The 14,675-nt window shown below is 43.9% G+C and overlaps 1 protein-coding gene across 4 annotated transcripts in view; it reads right to left on the bottom strand.

Annotated features, from left to right (window-relative positions):
* Positions 1-14,675, bottom strand: part of LAPTM4B (lysosomal protein transmembrane 4 beta) — an 81,171-nt gene that overhangs the window by 48,845 nt on the left and 17,651 nt on the right. The window contains exons 1-3 of one of the 4 annotated variants that reach the window (XM_046011794.1): positions 11,391-11,425; positions 5,630-5,678; positions 1,857-1,968 (exon numbers count right to left, since the gene is read on the bottom strand). In XM_046011794.1, coding sequence (XP_045867750.1) covers positions 1,857-1,968; positions 5,630-5,678; positions 11,391-11,413 — 184 coding nt within the window. In that variant the 5' untranslated portion in view covers positions 11,414-11,425. Of the gene's footprint in view, positions 1-1,856; positions 1,969-5,629; positions 5,679-11,390; positions 11,427-14,675 lie in introns of those variants that run through there. The other 3 variants (XM_046011789.1, XM_046011800.1, XM_046011804.1) reach the window with 3 other exon arrangements.

Raw genomic sequence — 14,675 nt, forward strand, 5'->3', positions numbered from 1 at the left:
CTGATTTAATCCCACAAGGCAGATACTATGATCACCCCTATCTCTCAGTGGGGGAATGGAAGCCACACAAAGGTAACTGACTAGCCCCATCTTAACACATTTAATACATGGCACAGTCAGGATTCAAAGTAAGGTCTTCTGCTTCAAAGCACAGATTCCTAACCACCTCGCTGAGTTACTCAAAGCAAAGTCAAGTTCCCTCCCCTAGATATGTACCCATCTCCCGAAGCCAGACTCTCTTCCCACTAGAGATCAGTCTTTTATTCAGGCTGGAAAACAGGGATCGTCTGATTCCTCCCTCCCTTCCTCACCCACACTAACAAGGTCTATCTATCCTACATCCAAACCCACCCTCTTCCCCATCCTCAGTGCAGCCTGGATCACAGGGAAACACCCCCAAACTAGTCTCCAGACCTCTATATTCATGCACAGTCTCCTAAATGCATCCTCCTCTCAGCAGTGAAAGGGATCTGCATAAAACACACATCAATGCAGAACCGCTGAATTACTAAAAGTCACTGAACAGCGATGTTCTCACCCTGGGAACAGAACCCACAAGCCTCAGTCTTCTGAAATGTTCCCAGTCTATCCCAAAACTGCATCTTGAGTCACTGTCTCCCCACCTTACTCATTTTACCCCAACATTTTTCTTAAAATGCATTTACAGTTCTCCAAAGCCAATGACAATTACATCTGCATGATCTTTTGTTTGGGATTATGCGCAACACTACCCCTTTCAGGCAGTGTGGACACAGCATGACTGTAATTATAAAATGTTCAGGTGTCTATAACCTTAAAGCTGGGGGAGCCCAGCCTCCTTTTGGTCTATCACACATCCACATTCCTGTGTGTGTTTCTACTTATTGGAAAAAGGCCCAAGTCCACCAAATAATGAGCAACAGAGCTTCTGGAACAGAGAAGGATCATCTCCTAGAAGAAAGGTAAATACAGAAACATAAGAGAAGACACAACGAGATAGATACGCATGGTCCTTCTGACCTTGCTTCCTGCCATTTACTCCCCATCCTCTTAAAAAGGCCAAAAGGTGGGGGCACCTGGGTGGCTCAGTCATTGAGCACCTGACTTCAGCTCGGGTTATGATCCCAGAGTCCTGGGACCAAGCACCGTGTTGGGCTCCCTGCTCCAAGCGAAGCCTGTTTCTCCCTCTCCCACTCCCCCTGCTTGTGTTCCCTCTCTCGCTGTGTCTCTGACAAATAAATAAAACCTTATTTAAAAAAAAAAAAAAAAAAGGCTATGGGGCACCTGGGTGGCTCAGTGGGTTGAAGCCCCTGCCTTCAGCTCAGGTCATGATCCCAGGGTCCTGGCATCTAGTCCCGCATCTGGCTCTCTACGCAGCAGGGATCCTGCTTCCTCCTCTCCTCTGCCTGCCTCTCTGCCAACTTGTGATCTCTCTCTATCAAATAAATAAGTAAGATCTTTAAAAAAAATTTTTTTCTTTAAACAAAGAAAGTTAATGTAAGGTGGGGGGGAGAGGGTGGTTGGGTTATGGACATTGGGGAGGGTATGTGCTATGGTGAGTGCTGTGAAGTGTGTAAACCTGACGATTCACAGACCTGTACCCCTGGGGATAAAAATACATTATATGTTTATAAAAAAATAAAAAATTTAATTAAAAAAAAAGGGAAAAGAAGAGACTCCTGCACTTAGAACAGCAGCAGAGCACTAGCAGCACGTAAGTATCTGTTGATCTGATTTGTAACGACGGAAAGAAAGGGAAGTATCAGTTCAAATGGGCCCACGAATCAATATTTGTAATTTAACAGGAAGACCTGGCGGCAGGATTCCCCGCCCTTGAAAAATACCAAAGAGCGACAGCTGCTATCTGATGTACTTACTGGCATCATCCATGAACTCAAAGTCGCCTCCCAGCTCAGAACTTGAGAAGTGGTACTGGTCCGGGTCCGCCAGGGCGCTCAGCAGAACCAGCAGCACCACAGCATTGATGACCTGCAGGGAGAGAAATAAGCACCCCAGGAAATGGTCCCTATCATAAGAACTTAAACTGACCACATGGAATTTATAACATCAATAGAGGGTCCTCCCATCCAACCCTACGACACCCACCGCCACCCCCACCCACAGGGTACCCATGGACATCCCGGCAGCCAGGGAAGGGCGGCTTGGTTGTGGCCAGCAGGCAGATTTCACCTCCTGCTGCCTCGGGGTGGAAACCCTAGAGCAGGTGAGCAACCCATGCGGTCACACACAGCAGTCCTGATGCCCAACAAGGTGGGAAACACATGCAGACTCCCGTTAGCCAAGTGCGCTCTGATAAGCAACCACAAGTCTTTCCAGATGATCCAACATTTCCACAGGGTCAGACAATGTGAGCTTTGAGACCAGCCCGGACACAGAGTCAGAGAATGGTGCAAAGCCATGGCAGCAGAGCCAGGATCCAAACCCCCCGCTGCAGCACAGGTGAGCCCCTTTCCACCCCCAGGCCCAAGGCTCTGCCTTCCGGATACCGAAGAATACACACGTCCCTCGGGTATTTCAAACTTAGATCGTCTGAACGGAAATCACCTTCCCAACTCTGCTCCGCTTTTTATGTTCTCTATCTTAAAAAAAATACCATCACCATTAATAATTAAAAGTGGAAAACACTCAGGCACCACGCTAAGTGCTGTACATGGAGTCTCTCTTAAGCCGTCCAATGACCTAGTGAACTCGGCACTAAATTATCCCCATGTTATAGACAGAAAACTGAGGCTTGAGGGTGAAGAACATTACTGAAGATCAGACCACTAAGAATCTGCAGAAATGGGATCTGAACGCAGGAACTTTTAATTCCAAAACCCAATCTCTTAGCCTCCTGTTTATACTTGAAACCTGGTTATCTTTGGGCTTACCATCTTCCTTATCCCCACATCCGACCAACTGGGAAATTCTGGTTCTTCTACTCCTGCAGTTCTATTCCTCTGTTCTTCCTAACTGCCCTTGCTCCATGCAGATTACAGAGGAAATTCATTTACTAACAACAGTAAAAAAAAAGGCATATCCTACTATAAAATCTGTATTTGGTGTACCTATTTACAGAGAAGGTTCAAGGGGAGTGTCAGGTTGTTTGTTCTACAAAACATCTATCCCAGAATTCGTTTTTCCTTTTTTCCCCTAAACGTTTTATTTATTCATACATTCATTCATTTATTTGAGAGGGAGAGGAGGGCGGGATGGAAGGGGCGGCTAGGGAAGAGCAGACTCTGTGTTGGACAGTGAGCCCAACATGGGGCTTGACCCCCGGACACTGAGATCATGACCTGAGCCAAAATCAAGACTCAGAAGCTCCACCAACTGGGCCACTCAGGTGCCCCAGAATCCATTTTTCAGTGGCAATACCAAGTGGTTGTTTTAGAATTATTGTAGGATTTGGAATAATTATTTTTCTTCCTCTTTTTTCCAAACTGTCTCGTATGGTCTGACTGCTTTGAAAAAAAATTATAATAATGAGAATGAAGAGCAATTTCACAGAGTATACATACACACATTATATGTATGTAAAACTAATACCTATACACATGTATCTATGTACATACATATATATAAAAAGCTAATAAAAATAAATACTACAAGCATGTGGTTAAAAAAAATTTTTAAGGCAGAAAAAGGTAGAGAATGACGAGTCAGTGTCCATCCTATTGCTATCCACCAATCTCCCTCTCCACTGTGGTTATTAGACTACGAGTTTCTTGTTTCCCTTCAGAGATAAAAGAAACTTCATAGCACGTCTTAAAGGGAGTGTGGTTAGCCGAACTCTACTTGAAGAAAGCTTTTCACAACACAACTAAATCTTAAAGGCAGGCACGAGTACTCCCACAACTGGCATGTCCTGTTTGGCAAAGTGAGCTTTTATACACACTGTCCAGTTTTCTTGGCATTTCATTCCCTCTGTACTCTTGTCTCTGCAAAAGATAGTCCAAAGATTATGGACAGAAATAAAACCAAATGAAACAACCTAAGACTGTGTTTTTGAAAAAGGCACCATACAAAGACAGCAAATTCATTGCTACCTTAACGGGTGGGTTTTAAGGTTTCAAAAGACAGACAGACCTGGGATTCGCAGGCAAAGCCTTAGGGAGGGGTGGAGTGAGGAGGCAGGGCACAAGCGTCCTGTTAAGGAAAGGCAGGACATGTTTAGGGATTCTGCAGGGCTAGTGATACACAGCTTGGAATTTATTCTAAGTGTTAACAAGAAGCCAATGAAGAATATTAAGAAAGGGAAGAAAGCAATCCGACTGGGGTTCAAATGACTGAGTCAAGTAAAAATCTAGAAGGGTGACTGGCATATAACCGTCACTCAAGTCAGCGGGCTTGCCTCTTCCCAGCTCGACAGCAACCACATAAAGGCTGGTGGCTGGCTGGGAGCCTGAGCTACCTGCCAATGGAAGCCAGTGCACCGCCGCTGCTTTCCTGTCCTTTTAGTTCGGAAGCACCCAGACTCCTTCTGTTTTGTCTTTTTCCTGATTTCATATTTTATTACAAACTTACAGTCATCAAAACAGTGTAGCCCTGGCATAAAACGGATGCAGGGACTAATGCAACAAACTGAGAGCCCAGAAAAGGCTCAGGCACATATGGTCCACTGGTGTTCGCCAACGGAGCTAAGAATACTAAGTGGAGAAAGCATCTATCAGCTCTTCGCCAGTGTGTTACCATCCCCATGCCCGGCTGACTTACGACCGTACCAACTGCAACAGACAGGCACTGTGCTAAGCGCTCGGGAAGAATTCTCTAGGACTCAGAATACGAGGTTACTAAGTCATGTGCCCCCATACCACAAAACATACAGCAGTAAGCATGCAAGAGTCCAGAGGAAAACGAATGGAAGCTCAGAGAAAGAAATTACTGAAGGCTGAGACCAGGGGCCCAGGGAGGTGCCGCAGAGATGGGAGCAAGGGGACAGCAGCTAGAAGACAGCAAGGTTCTGGAACTGCTGCGGTGTGGGAAAGAGCACCTTCAAGTCTGAGTCGGGACGCTTGGATGGGGGGGGGGGGGGGGGGGCCTGTACTGAATGTGGCAAAGCAGCTCCATGTGGCTGGACACAGCACGAGAACAGAAGTGCAGGCATGGGTGGAGGCGGGGGTGGGGTGGGGGACACCTGGGTGACTCCATTGGTTGAACAGGGGACTCTTGGTTTCGGCTCAGGTCAGGATCTCAGGGTCAGGGGATCAAGCCCTCCATCAGGCTTCCTGCTCAGGGGAAGTCTGCTTGTCTCCCTCTCCCTCTGGCCCTCCCCCTACTCATGCTCGCTAGCTCTGTCTCTCTGAAATAAATAAATCTTAAAAAAGAAGAAGAAGAAGGAAAAGAAATGGAAAGAAATGTGGACTGAGGCCAGACAGTGGAGAGAGCTCAGGAGCAGGACAGGGGCCTGGGGCTTCATGCTCATAGTTAATGAAGATGCCACGAAGCTTTCTGAGCTGGGATGGGCCTCGATCAGAGTCCTGTGGTTAGAAGACTGAGCGGGAAGAGCTGGGGAGGCGAAGCGGGAGGCGGGCCGGAGCTGCAGAGCACTGCACCGGTGGGCTGAGGGGTCACAAGGGGTTTCTCCACTTCCCTCCAATTCTCAAGACTGTGGTCACACAGGTAACTTTCAGAGGTTAAGTGACCTCACCTCAGGTCCTAGTGTGGGAGAGCCGCAGTTGGAACGCCAAGGCCTTTCCCTGTGGAGAGGCAGAGCCACCGTAAATGACTAATGCGAAGATAATGGGATGCCAACAAAACTCAGGAGATTTCAAGGCTGGCCGATGGGATACACCTGATTACCAGATACAAGGGAGATCACAGAGAGACAAAGGGGAGGCTGATTTTAGACACACTGTGCTGGAAAAATACTTCCAGGGTGTCCAAAGAATAGTGTTTTCCACTTGTTTTTAGCCCACCTCTGGTGCCCAGGCCTGCCCTCAGTTTTGCTCCGACCCCCTGATGCCCAGCCTTGGCGACATGCCCGCCGCTCTCCCCTGCTCAGTCCGCACACATCCCAACTCTCCTGACAGTAGAGCTCTGGCCACTGGTTCAATGTCCTTCTTGCTCCACGGTAGGCCCTGGTTACTGTCCCCGGCTGTGCCCCAGCTGCTCTGCTCACTGTCATCATCTCTGTACCACCAGTTATCAGGAGCCACAGACCCTTCCAGCTGCCCTAGTTCTTCACGAATAGTCCAAGGAGAGGGGATATTGATAAAACAAAGATGTGATGATAAGGGTGTTACCCATCACAGAAGACGAGTCAGCACTATGCTCTTTTCATCACAGAATGAAACTTGCATTAGAAAAATGTGTGCTGACAGATATTTATTGGGCCATAAACCTCTACTGTGGGATGGGAATGCAGCAGGCCACGGGTGATGAATACAGTGAAAACAGTAGGGTGACAGCGTGATCCCTGAGGACTGAGGTCTGTGCAAGGAGCCAAGAGAGGACTAGCCACAGTGGCTACTACACAGAGCCAGACAAAAAGGTCAAAATATGTCAAAGCCTTAAGAACCCAGGTAAGAAGTACTTCCTGAGGGGCGCCTGGGTGGCCCAGTGGGTTAAGCCTCTGCCTTCAGCTCAGGTCATGATCTCAGGGTCCTGGGATCGAGCCCCACGTCGGGCTCTCTGCTCAGCGGGGAGCCTGCTTCCTCCTCTCTCTCTGCCTGTCTCTCTGCCTACTTGTGATCTCTCTCTGTCAAATAAATAAATCTTTAAAAAAAAAAAAAAGTACTTCCTGAAAGAGAGAAAATGGAAATCACCCAATCATCAGTTCTGATTAAGAATGAAATGTCACCCCAAACAAGAACCAAGAAGACGCTAGGACTTGCCAGGAGCAGATTATATAACTACCACCGCTGATGTAAACGTAGAAGAAAGAGCAGGCATATTTATGATCTTGTTCAGCTAATGCTCACACTTGGACTTCCTTAGTCTGTTTTAGTAGGTCGTGTACAAAGTGTTCCCATTCTATTTACAAAGTGTTCCCATGGTGTCCCATATTTTTTCCTTGTTCTTCACAATGATTACTTCCATATGTAAATAAATTCAACTTCTGTCCAATTACTTAAATGGTTAGGCCCTTGTATATTCTCCAGGCATCGAAAATGCTCTTTACCCTTAAAGCATATATCACAACAGTGAGGGGTGCCTGGGTGGCTCAATGCGTTACGCCTCTGCCTTAGACTCAGGACATGACCTCAGGTCCTGGGATGCGGGATTGAGCCCCGTGTAGGGCTCTCTGCTCAGCAGGGAGCCTGCTTCCCCTTCTCTCTCTGCCTGCCTCTCTGCCTACTTGTGATCTGTCAAATAAATAAAATCTTTAAAAAAAATAAAAATTAAGAATAAAGGAACAGTGATATCTACAGCTTTCATTTAAACAACTGAAAATGTTAAATGTAATTATCAGCTCATTTTTTAAAAGCCTCAATAAGAGAACCTTAGTAACACCCAAACCCACTAAGATAATAATTACACAACAACCAGAAATTCGCACACAAAGTGCTGTCCAAAAATGACTGTATATTTATCTATAATGAAAACATGAAACTAAAGTAGGAGAATGGCTTAATAATACTGCTACCAAATAATAAAATCCTAAGCATTAAAAATCGTTATTTCTAAAAGTGTTAACAATAAAAAATGTCCATAGTATGTTAAATGAAAACTAAAATATAAAAATGTTATATGATTTGGGGCACCTGGGTGGCTCAGTGGCTTAAGCCTCTGCCTTCAGCTCACGTCATGATCTCAGGGTCCTGGGATCAAGCCCCAAATCAGGCTCTCTGCTCAGCAGGGAGCCTGCTTCCCTTCTTCTCTGCCTACTTGTGACTTCTCTGTCAAATAAATAAATAAAATCTTTTTTAAAAAGTTATGATTTCAATTCTATGACTTATACATGATATGTTCACATATATAAATCACAGACTAAGAACACTAAACAGACGGGCACCTGTGTGGCTCAGTGGGTTGAAACCTCTGCCTTCAGCTCAGGTCATGATCCCAGGGTCCTGGGATCGAGCCCCGTCGGGCTCTCTGCTCAGCAGGGAGCCTGCTTCCCCCTCTTATTCTCTGCCTGCCTCTCCGCCTACTTGTGATCTCTGCCTGTCAAATAAATAAAATCTTAAAAAAAAAACAAACCACTAAACATATAATTTTATATATAAACCAGGTACTAGGTTTGCGGGGAACTTCTACCTTTAATTACCATTGTACCTTTTCTTGGTATTTTCCAGAGTGCCTAACATGAACATAAACTGCTTTTAGAGTTAGGAATAATTATTTAAAACTTCAAAAATATTTTTAATATAAAATGTTTTAAAACATTATTATTAAAAGAAGACCGACAAGTAAATTTGGCCAGGCATTCAGGTCAAATCTTAGAAATAGATATTTCAGGAGAGAAATGTCAGAGTAAAAATGAAATTAATAGTAATTAAGAGATCTGCCACTTCTGATAATGCAAAGTAAGTAATACAAACCGATTTCTCCCTGGGGACAACTAGGAAATCTGGATAAGATACCCACATCTGTGAGAAGGCATGAGAGCTAATGAGGCAGTGAAGATTACTGATCCAAGATCCAGCAAAGGCAGAAATACCCCAGGGGAATCTGTTGATTCTGGAAAAGACAGATGGAGCTAAGAGCCTGAGCAGCACCCCTGACAGCCTCACTGGTCCTTGACTTGACAGTTAAGGGCCTCCTAGGTGGGGGTGGGAGCAGATGCCCCAGGACTTTACCCTAAGACCCTGGAGGGGGTCTCACTACTGGAGGAAGAGATAAACCTTTATAGGGACACAGCCTACCTTTGTATCATCTGAGTCTTGAAACTGGATTAAGCCACTACCCAAGTGCTAGACCCCTATTAAAAAACTATTAAAATCCTGGTGCAGAAAGATAATCATCCTATGTCTTGAATTATTTTTTTTTAATTTTTCAAATGCAATGTCCAGAATACAGCAGACAGGAAAAGACAAGACTCTCAGAACAAGAATCAGCAAAAAGAACAGACAGAGAAACATAGGTACTCTTGACACTCAAGTTACCGAGCTTGCCCTCTAAAGTGGCTATGTTAATCAATCTTTAAAAAAAGGGGGGGGAGGACATGTTCTTTAAAGGACATGACTTTAAACTGGTCTTTGAAGACTACTGTTAACTAGAGTCTTAAGGACCCTTTTGTTTTTGTGCATTTGAATTGCGCTTTATTAAAACTGCTGCATTTTTAAAGTGGCTATGTTTATGAAAATCGAGGAGATAAAGAAAAAATACAAGGAGAATTTTGGAAGGGAATGAGCAGCATTGAGAAAGAAAAAAAGGATAGGACAGATTTGAAAATAAAGAGGCTCTAGAATTAAAAACTGCAGTAGCCAGATCAAGAACAGCAGACGAGTTTAGCCCGTTAGACAAAATGCAAGAAAATTAATGTTATCCTTTTGGACAAAACTGAGGGAATTTGTTACCAGAAGTTTAGCAGTGAAGAAAGCACTGAGGGTATTGGTTGGGCACAAGAAATATGATGTCAGAGAAAGGATGAAGATGTACAAAGAAAGAAGAATAACAGAAATGATAATTATATTCGCAATTGTGAACACTGATAACACAGTACAATGACTTACAGGTGAAAAACAGTAACAGCATATAAATCAAGAGCCAGTAACCGGAACTGAACTGATCTTAAATCTTTGCATTGCCCAGGAAGTGGATGAAAGTACCAGTTAATGGAAGGTTTTAAAAAGTCAAGGATTGGGTGCCTGGGTGGTTCAGTGGGTTAAGCCTCTGCCTTCCGCTCAGGCCATGGTCTCAGGATCCTAGGGATCAAGCCCCGCAACGGGATCTCTGCCTGCCTCCCTGCCCACTTGTGATCTCTCTTAAAAAAAAATGTCAAGGGTTTATGTTGTCAGCTCTAGGGTGACCTTTAAGAGAAGAGTCAGACTTACATAACTGTTTAGCAATAACCAAGTTGTTTGTATTTGGGGCATTTTCTGTATGTGTGCAATACAGTAAAAATAATTAAAATTTAAAAATATAGATTATAATCAAATGTTTTCAGATAACTGGCAAATTTTAAAAAAAAATTTTTTTTTAAGTAATCTCAATGCCCAACGTGGGGCTCAAACTCATCATGACCCCAAGGATCAGGGCTAGCATGCTCCATCCACCAGCTGAGCCAGCCAAGCGCCCCAGCTGGGTAATTTTTATACTCCAATATTTGAAAAAAAAAATTAAAGCTAATAATGGCAGGGGTACCTGGGTGGCTCAGTCAGTTAAACTGAGGTGGCTTAGTCTGACTCCAGATTTTGGCTCAGGTCATGATCTCAGGTTTGTTACGACTGAGCCCCACCTGGGACTCCATGCTAGGTGTGGAGCCTGCTTAAGACTCACTCTCTCTTCTGCCCCTCACCCCCTTTAAAAAATAATAATAATTAAAAAAAAAATAATGGCAGATGTGCCTTTCACTTGGGTCCAACATCAACAGACAAATCAAAATGAAGGTTTGAACTTTGCTTTTGAAGTACCTTTAAATCTTATTTTAGAACTCTGATCCACGCATGCTTTCATGTTCAAATCACACACCATCTGTATGGTCCTTTTCTGATACTGAAGTAAGTTTCTGACACTTACTATTTCAATTCCATCAACTGTGGTAAATATATTCTGGATTTTTGGTGAAATCCTATTTGCCTAAGAAATGGAATAAATCAATTCACCTACTATGTCCCCAATGCTCTGCTTGAAAGTGGGCTATACAAGGAGGAGTAACACGTTGTCCTTGCCCCCAAAGATGAGCAGTTCAGTGGGGTTAAACACATCAACAGCGAAGTAAAATGCAGAATGCTATACCATTCATTAAATAATTCATTCAGTTGTTCAGAAATGATCTATTAGGCAAGAAATAGAGGCCAACCACTATGCTAAGCATCCCATATATATGGCAAACACAAGGTAGCTTACTGTCTAGTGGGGGCAACAGTCAAATAAACTGGATGTTTCCTTCACAGAGAAAAGGAATTCTGCTATACTCGCTCAGGGAGAAGCTAAAAGACTTCACAGGGAGATGACATTACTAACACCAGAATGTAACAGACTTCTGGAAATCTTGAGAGACAAAAGATTACAGCACACGTAATTTTAGGGTATCAGACTAAATGACTAAGAACTGAGTATCAAGAGACAGTCTTAGGACATAAAAACGAGCCACTCTTATCAGTCCTCTGAACTGGATGATAATTACAGCTCATGTTTTATGCTGCTGAAGCTATAATAAACCAAAGGGCTGTCTCCAGGTTACACAGGGGAAAAAGGTTAAGCAGTAAAATGAAAGTTGTACCTTTTATTAGAGCCACATTTTAATAGGTAAATTTTTTTAAATGTTTTCCCCCCAATTCAAGGAGCTCCTCCTGATTCACCTTGTAGCCCATGGTGCCATCATTTGAACATGTCTTCCTCAAGAAACCACCACCACACGTACCAGCTTCAGTCACTGAAGGTCTTGCTCCCCTATGAAGTGTGACTATTATTCCATTCCACAAACGAGCACGCTCAGCCAGCAGAGGAAACCCCACACAAGTTCAGAGTTCTCAGCTGAGGCTCAATCATTGACCTTTTGATGACGAATGCCGCCACCACAGGCTTTATCTAGTAACCACACCCAGTTTACGACTCCAGCTGCACGAATCCACCGATCCCCTGACTCATGCTCAGAATTCTTTCCAAGGGAGTGTTCCCGCTATCCACCCTCAAGGCTGTAAGAGCAAGCAAAAGGAAACCACCCAGGCAACCCAGCAGAAGCATGCCCATTTCTCTGAATGGACTTGGTTGTGTTCTGAACGTCACTCTCAGGCTTAAGGCGCCATTTGATGCTCTCAGAATACAGGGCCCATGTGATCAATGAGAAGCTGGACATTGGACAGAAGGCAAAGTTTGGTCCCCCAGAGGCGGCCAGAGAGAGATGCTGTCCAAAGAGCCTCCAGGAGACTTGGAAGTGGAGGATGTGGTTGGGGAGAACAAGCATGTTCCCTTTTTACATCTTGAAGAACATTCAGGATCTCTGAATATGAAGAGACTGACCTCATCTGGAGCCTGTTTTGGAACAGGCTATGGAGACCTAAACTCTGCGTCAGGTGGCTAGCTCATTCAGTGGAGCATGGGACTCTTGATCTCGAGGTTGTAAATCTGAAGCCCACACTGGGTGCAGACATTACTTAAAAGTAAAAAATCTTTAAAAAGAAAAAACGAAAAGTATCACATACTAAAGCATTAGGAGGGGGCGCCTGGGTGGCTCAGTGGGTTAAGCCTCTCCCTTCAGCTCGGTTCCTGATTTCAGGGTTTTGGGATCAAGCCCCGAATCAGGCGCTCTGGTCAGTGGAGAGCCTGCTTCCCCCTCTCTGTATTTGTGATCTCTCTCTGTCAAATAAATAAATAAAATCTTTAAAAAGGCGGGGGGGCAGAAGACTAGCATTTGGAAAAGACAAGATATAAAGTGTAAAATGGCTAATTAATTTTTTGTAGAGCAAACAACAGTCTCTGTGTTGATTGGCTCTATTTATTAGGTCTGTTAGTCCTTACCTGTAACCATCCCATTCCAACAACCTGGATTACCATAAAATGTGCTTTGAAAGACTGTTTGAAGTGATTATATTCTTTACTCCCTGTTTAGTTTTAATATATACAAGAACACTTGATTCCTGCAGCCATTTATCAGAGGGAAACTCATAAACCCAACGTCTTCGCTAATCAAAGTGCAGTCTAACAGACTCACCCACTAGACTATAAATTTTGTATCCAATTCAAGAACAGGGTTTTATACTGTACTTTATAGAGTTAAAATCTTCTAATGAAACAGCAATATATTCAAAACATCCCCAAGCAAAAACAAATGTAAGAAATGTAAGGGCACCTGGGTGGCTCAGAGGCTTGAGCACCCCACTCTTAGTTTCAGCTCAGGTCGTGGGTCCTGAAACTGAGCTGTGTTGGGCTCCGCACTCAGTGCAGAGTCTATTTAGGACTCAGACACTCTCTCTCTCCCTCTCTCTCTCCCCCGCCCTTTACTCCCCACCCCGCCCCAATACATAAATAAATCTTTAAAAAATTGAGAGACAAAAAACATATACCTCTATAGTTGAAACACAGCCTAGAATTCTAGAAAACAAGCTACTGAAGTATAACCTGGTAGCTAACCTCTTAAACAGTCTTAACTGTCAAAATAAAATCAACTCCAATGATACAGTCTAACCATCTCTTTCTTAGACGTGTTTTATAACCACAATGCTGAACTGTTTATATATGAAAAAGAAAGAAGCATTTATTAAAGTGTATGTCATAGGGCGCCTGGGTGGCTCAGTGGGTTAAGCCACTGCCTTCAGCCCAGGTCATGATCTCGGGGTCTGGGATCAAGTCCCGCATCGGGCTCTCTGCTCAGCAGGGAGTCTGCTTCCCCCTCTCTCTCTGCCTGCCTCTCTGCCTACTTGTGATCTCTCTCTGTCCAAAAAAAAAAAAAAAAAGTGTATGTCATAAATATTCTTTACTATGAATTAGGCAACGGAACATTCTTGAAGGTGATGTCAATACCCGATATTGCTACTTTTAGTTTGAAAAAAAAGTATCAAGGGGTGCCTGGGTGGCTCAGTGGGTTAAAGCCTCTGCCTTCCGATTAGACCATGATCCCAGGATCCTGAGATCAAGCCCCGCATCAGGCTCTCTGCTCAGCAAGGAGCCTGCTTTCCATTCTCTCTCTGCCAAATAAATAAATAAATAAGACCCTAAAACACACACGTGCGCGCGCGCGCACGCACGCGACTGGAGTTAAGGACTTATTCAAAAGAAAGTTGACAATATTATTAACTCCAGACGATTATACATGTCAGCATTTCCTGAGTGAACAACCAGAATCACAGAAACAGAGTGTAACTTCCAAAGAGCAGACAGGAAAAACAGGTAAGCAACAACGCAGTCCACATGAAGGATGGCAGCAAAGGAAAGGGAAACAGAAACGACAGGACTAAATCTGGGTATCTTAGCACCGTGACCATCAGCGGAATAACTTCTGCAGCTAAAGACAAAGACCATCAGGCTCTCTAACTCTCTTCCACTCCCATCCCCAAACCTTCCAACCTAACCTATCACAAGGCCACACGTTCTTCTCTACCATCTTCGTCACCCTTACTTGCCAATATTCACTTGTATGATTACTATTTCTATTAAATTCTGATTACTATTTATTTCCTCCACTAGACCACAGATTTGATGTTGGCAAGGACTGGGTTTATGCTGAATCACTACTGTATCCCCAGCACCTGGCACACTCCCTAACACACAGTTAAAAAAAAAAAAAAAATCTGTTAAAGGACAAGGGAGGAAACTAGGAGGGAGGGAAGAAAGAAACTGGGTAAATATAGCATTAACTTCTAGGCTTAAATTTCCTGCAATTATTTTCTTCTCAGATGGGAACTCCTTAACGCATAAGCACAATGAACAGTTTTCTAATCTGTAAGCTAGCTGCCTTTTATGTCCTATACTGATGACCATATGCAGTTTCATACTGAAAATGCTATTTGTGTGGCCTTCATTTTATCTTTTTAAAAATTCTTATGCAGCCCATTAAAAACCCCATTAGTGCAGCACACCTTGGGGAAAATGCATTTGCATTTGTATACTTAGTTTTTTCCATAGTCATAACTATTTTTATGACCTGG

Source organism: Meles meles, chromosome 1 (genome assembly GCF_922984935.1).
Source record: "Meles meles chromosome 1, mMelMel3.1 paternal haplotype, whole genome shotgun sequence".
Lineage (NCBI taxonomy): Eukaryota > Metazoa > Chordata > Mammalia > Carnivora > Mustelidae > Meles > Meles meles.